Below are 10,464 nucleotides of genomic sequence, written 5' to 3'. Positions count from 1 at the left end.
ATTGGCTGGCGGGCTCCCTCTGCCCCGCCCCTTTGCCGGCAGCGGGCCCGGGGCGCGCGCCGTCATCCGCCCGGATGGGAACGGTGATTGGCCGCGGGGCGCGCCCTCGAGGGAGCCCCGGGCTCGCGTAGGCTGTGCGCTCCGCACGGGAGGGGCGCGGCCCCGCGTCTGGAGCCGCTGCGGTCCGGTCCACCCGCCTGCGCGTCCGCCAGTTTCTCCTGCCGCCCGCCTGCTGGGCAGGGCCGGCCCGGCCCGGCCCGGCCATGGAGTCCTACGACATCATCGCCAACCAGCCCGTGGTCATCGACAACGTGAGGCCCGGCAGCTGGGGGAGGGCGGGCGCCCCGCCCGCGGGTCGCATGCGGCGGCACCGGGAGGAACCCGCCTGCCTGAGCTGGTCCTCCGCACGCTGCCCCCGCCCGAGGCCCGCGCGCCCGCCTGGCCCTGTAGCCCGGGCCGTGGGGCCCCTGCCCGAGCCCTGCCCCAGCCGGCCCCATGGTGATCGTCTCGACCGCGGGCGGCCCGGCCCCGGCACGCACCCGGGACCCGCTCGGTTCAGAATGGGGTCGCTGGGCTGGTGCCGAGTATAGCCCTTTTCTCCCTTTTTCGGGCTGTGCCTCTGGCTGCCTCTCTTGGTAGAGGAGGGTTGGCATTTGCCCTTTTGCACACTGCTGGCCCGCCTTTTGGAGATGGTTGGCCTGGTGACCTCTAACAGCACTTCCCAAGGGGCTGCACCCCCCAGGCAGGACCTCCGGAGAGGACAGCCCTACCTGGGCTCTTTTCCTACGACTTGGGGAAAAATGCAAGTTCAGCTCTCCCAGCCACAAATCCACCACCACCACCAGGATGGCCAGTGCCTACTTTGATCCTCTGCCGAAGTGCTCCCTGTGTGGAGCAGGAACGCCACAGCCGGCAGGGCCCATGAGCAGTTGGGGATAATTGTTTGGAAGCCGCAGAGAAAGATGCCTGGCTTCCGGTGTCTATGTCCTTCAGCCCTGGGACTCAGCATGCTGTCAGCTGCCCTCAGAGGATTTCTGGCCTCAGAAATTTCTGGTCCTTGGGAAGTAAATGAAGGGCAGGCGTCTATGGCATTGCCCCTAGCTGGCTGTCTGCCTCTGGTGTGCCAGCCTTGCAGTTTTTGATAACGACTCCCTGCTCTTTTGGGGAGCTGTCTCCCTCCCACATGATCCCCCTGTCATCCCTGAACAGCTGTCTTTTTTGAAGTACCCCTGTGGGCTCCTTGAGTCACATCAGGCGATGTTTACTAAGAATGCTAAAACCGAGCTTAGGGGGTGCTCTCCAGCAGGCGACAGGAGAGACCAGGCCCCTCCCTTCTTGTTGGGCAAATCATTACGTAGGCTAATCAACAAGCTTATGCGTTCAGAGAGCTACCTGCTTGTCTCCCTGGCCTGCAGCCGCTCTGTAATTTGGGGATGTTTGTTCGTGCACTGCAGAAAGGAAGTGTTATGATGTAAATCTGGGAAGGGGGGTGAGATGCTGATTCCTTCATTGGATGGAAGGGTGCAAGGTCTCTGAGACCCAAAGTCCAGCTTCCAGGCTAGGGCAGTGGCAGGACAAGTTGTCCTTGGCTTGCAGTTTTTGGGAAAGCCATGGAAGAAGTGCCAGTGTCCCCAGGCACCCAGTGGTCTTCCCGTGGGCCCTGTATGTGGTCCCGTCGGCTGGGGACCAGGGGACAGGAGCTGCTGAAAGAAACTACGCTTAGGGACTGCTTCTGGCTGGCTTTTGGGAGTAGCTTTCCCATGGATCTCTCCTGCCTGGAAGTGCCCTGGAGTGTGCAGGGGGTGCTCCGTGGTCCTTGCTGCTGGCATTCTGGGCTCGATCATTCTCGCTTGTGAGGGGCTGGCTTGTACATTGTAGGGTGCTTAGTGTCCAGTGTCCCTGGCCTCTACCACTGGATGCCAGTAGCAACAAGACACTGTTGAATTTGGGGGAAGGGATGCAAAATCGCCCCCCCACACACAGTTTTGAACCACTGGTGTACTAGTGAATGAACATGCCCTCTTGGCAGGATCTCAGCTTCCTCCCCAGCCGCCTTGGTCTGGCAGCCCACAACCTCCATGCCCGCAGCTAAACATTGTTTTTTCTTGCAGGGTTCGGGGGTGATCAAAGCTGGCTTTGCAGGAGACCAGATTCCCAAATACTGTTTCCCAAACTAGTAAGTGTCACCCAGGTAGCAGCCCTCACCCTTTTGTTTGCTTCCCGGGAGAGCAGTGGTTCAGGGTCACAGCTCTCTTTGAGGCCAGCCTTGCCCCCACCTGTAGGGAAGGAAGGCACCAGATGTATGAAGCTCATGCTGCTGAGGGCTCTGGAAGGAGCAGACAGGTGCTCTGGGCTTCCCCCTCTTTGGCGTCTGACTTTGGTCTCTCCCTGAGCAGCGGAGGAGAAGCCTCCAGCTTCAGCCTGGGGACAGGGTGTGGTAGCAGCAGTAAGAATAAAAGGCAATTTCCATGAGAAAGACCTGATCTCAGGAGGAAGAGTGGGGAGTTAGTGCACAGCCACCCCTTCCTCCTAGGAGAGTTTTCTTTGGAACTTACTTATTTTCAGACTCTAGAAAAGATTTTGTTTCAGTCACGCGGGTCTTTCCCTGCCTGACGCTGGTGGTGGCTGGGGTCAGAGGAGGAAAAACCCCGAGAAAGCCTAGGTGCGCCTTTGGCTACTCCAGCCCATCAGAAAATTCCCCCACGGCAGCGTCACCTCGCAAATCCGAGAGGCTTTAGAGTGATTGGCCTAATCCGGGCGGGGGTCCTGAGGCCCCCAAAGTGGCTGGCTATGGTCTGGGGACAAGCCAACATGAAGCACGCAGTCAGGCTCCAGCTTTCCTTTTCTGAACCCCACTGGGTGTAATTAAGGTTCCAGTTGATGTGCAGGGAACTTGGGTCAAATTGTGGAATCTCTTATTCTGGAAGCCCTGGCAGTGGGAAGGGACCAGATCTACTGAGTGAGAGAGGGGTGCAAACAGGGGCTGCCACCAGCTTCCTGGGGCCATCCTCCCTCAGTCTGCAGATAGTGGTGGCAGCCTGGCCCTCCTGAAGTCAAGAGCATGGGCTGAGTCAACTGTGGCTGCAGCTGACCCTCTGCCAGAGCTCTCAGCCCTCTCTGGGAGGGAGGGTGGAAGGGGAGGGGACGCCTTGTCTTTTGACCTGGGCTTTCTGTCCTGCCAAGGCCCACTCTGTAGTCCCAATGTCCCATAGGCTTGGGTTCCGACCTTTGCCGCATGGCCACATCCTGATGCTTTGGGGTACAGTACTCCTTTGACCGCTGGAGTTGGACTTTGGTTTTCTGGGGCTGGACTCAGCCGTGCCCCCCGCCCATCTCACTGACTTGACATGTCCTCACAGCGTTGGGCGCCCTAAGCACATGCGGGTGATGGCCGGAGCCCTGGAGGGGGACCTGTTCATTGGACCAAAAGCAGAGGTAACGCCTATGGAGCCTGCCTTTGCCAGGGTTTGGGGTCTTCACAGTCCCAGGAGCATCTGTGGGCTCCAAGCTGTCCTGTGGAGGCCCCCAGGACTCTGTTCTCTGGACCACGTGCCAGGTGCCCTCCTGGGCTGTCTAGGCTCCACCTCTGAAGAACTCTGCCCTATGATGGGGCGATCGTTCGGGGGTTGGGGGACACCATGAAGTTAGACGACTTCATGCCTGTCTTGTGGAAGCTGCAGAGGAAAGAACATTAAAAAGTGACCTAAGGGTCTGAATCAGCCAGACTTGATAACCAATCCCAACGAGAGGTGTGGGCCACCTCTTGTGCCCCACTGTGGTGATTTGCCAGGGGCCGCACGGCTGGAGGAAGCCCTCAGAAGGAGCAAATGTGGGGTGGGAGAATGACAAGCAAGTGCCGTTTAGGTGCCTGGGGAACACAGCGTGGGGGGGCTTGAGCTGGAGGTGCAGATGGAGGCTTGCTGGACATGGCTCCGAAGAGGCCCAGTGGTATGCTGTGGGGGACATCGAAGGCAGGTCTGTGCAGGAGACGTGAGCACTGGCTTGGCAGCTGGGAGGAGGGGGTGACGGGTGACCACAGGAAGGGACTCTCCGGGGTCGGCCACAGGGAGGCTCCTACTGTGACAGGAGTGGTAACGGTAAGTGGTAGGGTGGAAGCTGGGCCATGTGTGGGGAGAGGAGGGGAGAACGTGCTGGCAGTGAGCATAGAGCAGTGTGGGAGGGGAGGGAGCACATCGCAGCCCTCCTGGTCTCTGGCCACTTGCGGCTGGCTGGGCTCCGAGACCCTGAGACGCTGCCAGACAGTTGAGCCTGCAGTGAGTTCAGGGCCAGTGTGGGGACACTTAGTAAGCAGCGGTGGGTCAACTCCAGGCAGGTGAAGGGCAGCTTCCTAGAAGGCAGGGGCAGGGGAGGGCCTGGAGCCACAGCAGCCTTCCCACTGTGCCATCCCTGTCTGGGCAGGAGCACCGCGGGCTGCTGGCGCTGCGCTACCCCATGGAGCACGGCGTGGTACGGGACTGGAACGACATGGAGCGCATCTGGCAGTATGTCTACTCCAAGGACCAGCTGCAGACCTTCTCTGAGGAGGTGCGGCAGCCCGAGTCCCTCAGGGCAGGCTCCCACATTTCCTGCTGTGAGGCCCAGCCACTTCACTGTGTGTGTCTGTGGGCACCGTGGTCAGGGGCGGCTAAGCAGAACCTTCCAGAGAGCTGGTTCTTTGCAGGAATAAGTTCCGGCAGATAACAGGCTAGTGCCCTGGTGAAGGAAGGACAGTGGGCTGCAGCCACGGTGCTGGCCACTGGGCGGCTCCTGACAGACCCCTGCAGGGCCCAGGCTGCCTACACGCACCCACAGCTGCCATCTCTTGCAGCATCCTGTCCTTCTGACGGAAGCCCCGCTCAACCCGAGCAAGAACCGCGAGAAGGCGGCAGAGGTGTTCTTTGAGACCTTCAACGTGCCGGCCCTGTTCATCTCCATGCAGGCCGTGCTCAGCCTGTGAGTGCTCCTGGCCCCATCCTCCCTGCCACCCTCCTGTCAGGGGCCACCAAGTGTCTGCCTGCTCTGTGGAGACAGCCCCCATGACTGTTCCTTTAGCGAGTTCCTTGTGTCCCTTTTTCAGACCAGATCATGTGGTTGTCCCAGGTTCCTCCCGGGGTCGGGGGGGGGGGGGGTGGTCTCTGTGCCTTACTGGCGGATGTGAAGGGATGCTGACCTGCTGACAGGTACGCAACAGGACGCACAACAGGAGTGGTTTTAGACTCGGGGGACGGGGTCACCCATGCTGTCCCCATCTACGAGGGCTTTGCCATGCCGCATTCCATCATGCGGGTGGACATAGCTGGCCGCGACGTGTCCCGCTATCTCCGGCTGCTGTTGCGTAAGGAAGGCGTCGACTTCCACACCTCTGCAGAGTTTGAGGTTGTCCGAACCATCAAAGAGGTGACGAAGGGCAGGAGGGCACGGACATGACCAGGAGGGGGCGTGAGGTCGAGCCTTGGTGGGTGTCCAGGTCCCAGCCTTCTGAGGGCGTGTCCCTGCCCCCACAGCGAGCTTGCTACCTGTCCATCAACCCGCAGAAGGACGAGGCGCTGGAGACAGAGAAGGTGCAGTACACCTTACCAGACGGCAGCACACTCGACGTAAGTCGCTAGGCCTGGCCCTGGGTGACAGCAGAGCTGCTGGGACCTGGGGGAGGTGGCCTGTCAGCTTCCATCTCATGTTCCGAAGGTGGGGCCAGCGCGATTCCGGGCCCCCGAGCTGCTGTTCCAGCCGGACCTGGTGGGGGACGAGAGTGAGGGGCTGCATGAGGTGCTGGCCTTCGCCATTCACAAGTCCGACCTGGACCTCCGCCGGACACTGTTTGCGAACATCGTGCTGTCGGGTGGCTCCACGCTGTTCAAAGGTATGCCTGCCGGCAGGTGGTAGCAGAACCGGAGGCCAAGGCCAGCTGGACCCTCACCTGCAGCCTGGGCCGTGGCCCATTTTCTATGGGCGTTCTGGTGCTCAGTGAGCATTTTTTAAAGAGTAAGATTTAAAATTAAATTTTATTCACTTTGTAAATATAATATGTGGTAAGTTTACATGGGACATAAAATATGATAGAAGAAGTCTCCCTTCCCCATTGTCCTGGCCACACAGGAGTTGCTGATTTCTCAGGCGGCTGTCAGCCACCTCCCTGCACAGCTGAGCAAATGTGTGCACCACACACACACACACACACACACACACACAAACACACGGTAGTGTTCTCTGCGATCCCGACGGGGCACGGCCCACTTAGCGCCAATCTGAAAGGTCTCTTCCACCCGTGCAAAGTCTTTTATACAGCCGTGCAGTATTTCACCCAGTGGACAAGCCATTTAGCCACTGTCCCGCTGGCCTTTCAGAGAGCGGCAGTCACTTTCTAATCACAGAGGCTCAATGGCTACCGTCCTGCACTGTCACTCCCTCACGTGGTGAGGGTACACCTGAGGGCAAACCCTGGGGTAAAGCGGCGGACACAGTGGGTGTGCCTTTGTGATTTGGTGGATGCCACCCACGATCCCCTCCTGAGAGGGCCCCACCCGAGACGCCCCAGCAGCCTCCGACGCTGTGGTGATCTTTGCCCCTCTGATGGGCAGAATGGTAGACGTTTCCTCCTGGTTTGTCATTGCCCTTGACTTTGCTTCCAGCGGGTTTTGGCTGCTGGAGTGGTGGGTAAGGAAGAGCATGGGGGCCAGCAGTAGCATGTGACTTGGGGTTCCACCTCATGTTACCTTTTTTTGGAAGCTGGATCCCCCTGCAGGTGTGGTGCTGGGTTTCTGCCCTTGGGGTGGCTCACCCCTGCCCTTAGTCCTGGAAAGAACTACTGAACAGAGGGCGACTGGTGGGGGCACCAGGTTGGATATGGGGAGCTACAGGTAATGGGGTTGGAAGTGCACCTCGGGCTCAATCAGCCTTGTGTTCACAGGCTTTGGTGACCGGTTACTAAGTGAAGTGAAGAAGCTTGCCCCAAAGGATGTCAAAATCAAGGTGAGGTTGCAGGGAGTCCCCGTGGGGCATTGGGGTGCTGGGCAGCCTTGACCAGGGGAGGACAGAGCACCTGCGCCTACAGAGGCCCTGTCACATCCAGCCCAGCCACTCCTCCCCACCCACCAGCTCCCAGCTGGTGCACTTGCTGTCTGGCCTCAGGCCCTGCAAGAGCCACCCCCAAGGCTAGGACAGGGGCTGCTGTGTGGGGACAGGCAGTGATATTGCCTCTTGCTCCCTCTAGATCTCGGCCCCTCAGGAACGGCTGTACTCCACGTGGATCGGGTGAGGCAGGGCTCACGGGGTGGGCTCTGGGAGGAGAACATTTTGCTCTGGACATTTGTCCCAGGGTTGGCCCAGGCCACGTGGAGGTGGGTGGATTTTCCTCCCAGGTGAGGGGAAGGGAGCTCTCAGTGCCCAGGGAGGGCGGCCGGCTCAGCCCTCAGGTCCACAAGAACACCACCCTTCTGTCCTCAGTGGCTCCATCCTGGCCTCACTGGACACATTTAAGAAGATGTGGGTCTCCAAGAAGGAGTACGAAGAGGATGGCTGCCGTGCTATTCATCGTAAAACCTTTTAGTGCCCAAGGAGGGGCGGCGTGTTGAGAGAATGGGAGGACAGAGCCACAGCCCTTGGCCCTCTCTGGTCTGGGCTCGTATTGCGGGCCTCGGGTCCCCTGCATGCCAAGCCCTAAGTAGGCAGTGCACACACACACACACGTACACACGCACGCGTGCACACACAGTAACATTTAGCTGCATGGGGGGGAGTCTTGAGCTAGAATACAAGAATTGTGGAGCCCAGCCTAGGGTGGTTCTGGGTGTCCCCGTTGGCAGGGCCAATTAGACCCTCGGTTCCTGGCTCTGACACTTAGGGATGCTTCCCCGAGCTCCAAGGCCAGACACCCAGATGCCTCCATTTCCCCCGATAGGGTCCCTCCCAGGGCCAGCATGCCTAGCTGCCTGTGTAAGCAGCCTTGGGAGTGGGTGGAGGAGGGGGTGTCCAGCAGCTCCCCGCTGGTGCACCTTTGCTTTTCGTGCCACCTCCTCTTATGACCCAACAGGGTAGCACAGAGGGCCAGCCATTCCTAGGCATCCCTGACCTTCCACACTCTGTGCCCCGTCTTCCTGAGTGGACATCTTGGTGCAGGCTTAGTGCTGGGGTTCTGGCCAGGGTTGGGCCCTTTGGAGCTGGGCAGGCGATGCCCGGGGTCTGGACAGCCAGCCTGTCACTCTCCCCTCTCAAAGCACTTGCTGACTTCTGCCTCCTATCCTTTGCCCCAGCACCCTGGACGGGGAAGGGTTGAGGGCAAGCCACTTAATCAGGGGTCAGACCCGAGGGCTGAGTGGGCCACATCTCCTCTCCCAGCTCTCCCACAAAGGAGGTCTTCATCACCCTGGGCCAGGGCCCCCTCCCCCTCCCAGATCTGTACAATAATTTAACACAGTTGCCTGAAGAAAACTTTTTTGTAAATCATTATAGTAATAATTATGGACAAGTCCCAGTGTGTGGCTGTTTCTGCTGGTTCTTGCGCTGTTGTTTACGCACCCATCCCTGGGGACTTTGAAAGGACCGGTGAGATTGTAGCATGGCCTCTTGTCCAGAAGCCTGAGGGTTTCAGTGGTTGGCCGGCAGCGTGGCACAGGAGGTCCCAGGGGGCTGGGCTGTCAACCTGGTGGCCGAATTCGCAGCCTGCTGCCCTCCGCCAGCAGAGGCAGAGAACAGGCTGCCGTCCTCGGCCTTGTTCCTAGACAGGGCCTCCTGGCAGGCAGGGCTGGGGCGTGGTGCCCCCACGTCCTCGCCTGCTCTGTGAGTACCTCTGCTGCCCCACTCAGACGTGGCTGAAGCTGACAGACCCAGGCTCAGCATCAGACAGGTTGGAAAGGAGAGTGACGGACATGGCAAAGGCTGTGTCGGTGAGCTGGGCTCTGAAGGTGAGCTGAGGACGGGGGGCACTGAAAAGTGACAGTACGGAGAGTGCCCGCCCTGTCCTTCCTTCACCAAGTATTTGAACACCTAGTGTGTCCAGGAGGGTGCCACATGTTTGGGCCTATGGTAAACAAGACATATCTTTACCCTCAAAACATACAGGTCAGAGAAAGATAAACAGACCGATTCAGTATGGAGTTGTGGGGTCCAGGGAGTGGCATCTAACCCCGCAGGTGGGCAGGCTGACTTGCACAGGTCAGGGAGGTGTCAGGCGGGTGGGGAAGGGTGTTCCAGGTGGAGGTAGGAACTCGAGGAGATGCCTGGAGCCAATGGGGCTGAACAGAAAGGCACGGACCCCAGTGATGCCAAGTCAGCAGGGAAGGGAAAGAGGTCTCTGGCTAGAAGGCAGGATACACCCAAAAGGTAGGTTGGGGCCGGCGTGTGGAGGGTCTTGAGAGTTTCTAGCTTTGTCTTAGGTGATGGGTGGCCAGCCATGGAAGGGTGGTTAGTATAGCTGTGTGTTGAAAGTAGTCGGAGTTGGTGGGGCTGAGGGAGGGCCCAGAACTGAGATCAAGTAGGAGGGGAGATGACTGAGTCAGGCTGCCGTTATAGGGCACTTTGTGAGGCAGTGGTCAGAGCGCAATTAAGCCCGTTCCCACCCTCAAGGTGGAAACAATTTACAGAGAACCCTTTGTTTGGGGTTCTGTTCATGCCACTCTCTCCCACCCATATAAGTTGAATCCTTATGGACTCCTTTCTTCCTTACCTCTCCCATGTTCTGCCAGTTGCCAAGTTCTGTTGGTTCTCCTGTACCACCTCTCCTACCCATCATTCCTTTTCCATGATGGCCACTACCACCCTGGCTCAAGACCACAGCTCCATTCTCTTTCCTACCAAATCCTTTTATTGTTGGACCTACCACCCAGGCAGCCTTGGTTCTGCCATTTCCTAATCCCAAATGGCAAGTGGTTCTCCCCTGCCTGGTGAAATCCTTCATGAACTACACGTTGTATTTGGTGCCCGCCCTTTGGGGTCTATCCCTTCCCTGTTTTAGGCTTCTGCATCATCATGCCCTGCTTTGCCTGCCAGTTCTACTCACTATTCTCCCTGCTGGGAATGATATTCCCGCATGTCGAGATCCCGACCTTCAAGCCAAGCAGGATGCAGCATTCTCCTTACTCCTCCTTCCGCCAGGGATGGTGTGGTTACAGTCTGGCCCTGCCAAGTTTCTCACTGCTGGAGCAAAGCTACAGATAAGAAGGCGGTAAGGCTAGAATGAATCTGTGGGGTTGGGTTGGGATTGGAGGTAGGGACTCAATGGTTAATAGACATTCAGGTAGACACTGAAATTAATACGCATCTGTCTAAGTGCTAGGGTTAGAAATATTTGTGTATTTCCTAGCCCAGGCTGCTGGGAGGGCCTCGAGACAGGGAAACCCCATGGCAATGAGCACAGAGTTCAGATCTTGGTGGCTAAATACCATTCTTTGATAAAAAGGAACCCGAGTTCCTTGGAGAAATTCCCATCTGAGGCAGAGGGTGTATAAAATACGCCTGGAGTATCTTGTG

The 10,464-nt window shown here is 58.4% G+C and overlaps 1 protein-coding gene across 1 annotated transcript; it reads left to right on the top strand.

Moving 5' to 3' along the window:
* Nucleotides 1–118: 118 nt before the first annotated feature.
* ACTR1B (actin related protein 1B) lies at nt 119–8,473 on the top strand. The gene is made up of 11 exons (XM_033100936.1): nt 119–311; nt 2,112–2,176; nt 3,360–3,435; nt 4,420–4,545; nt 4,829–4,953; nt 5,181–5,397; nt 5,505–5,597; nt 5,686–5,860; nt 6,908–6,969; nt 7,211–7,251; nt 7,444–8,473. The coding sequence occupies exons 1-11, from the start codon at nt 264–266 to the stop codon at nt 7,544–7,546; spliced, it is 1,131 nt and encodes a 376-aa protein (XP_032956827.1). The 5' UTR covers nt 119–263; the 3' UTR covers nt 7,547–8,473.
* Nucleotides 8,474–10,464: the final 1,991 nt, after the last annotated feature.

This window comes from Rhinolophus ferrumequinum, assembly GCF_004115265.2.
Source record: "Rhinolophus ferrumequinum isolate MPI-CBG mRhiFer1 chromosome 13 unlocalized genomic scaffold, mRhiFer1_v1.p Super_scaffold_3, whole genome shotgun sequence".
NCBI lineage: Eukaryota > Metazoa > Chordata > Mammalia > Chiroptera > Rhinolophidae > Rhinolophus > Rhinolophus ferrumequinum.
The sequence above is the reverse complement of the archived record's forward strand: the minus strand, read 5'-3'. Positions and strand labels throughout refer to the sequence as shown.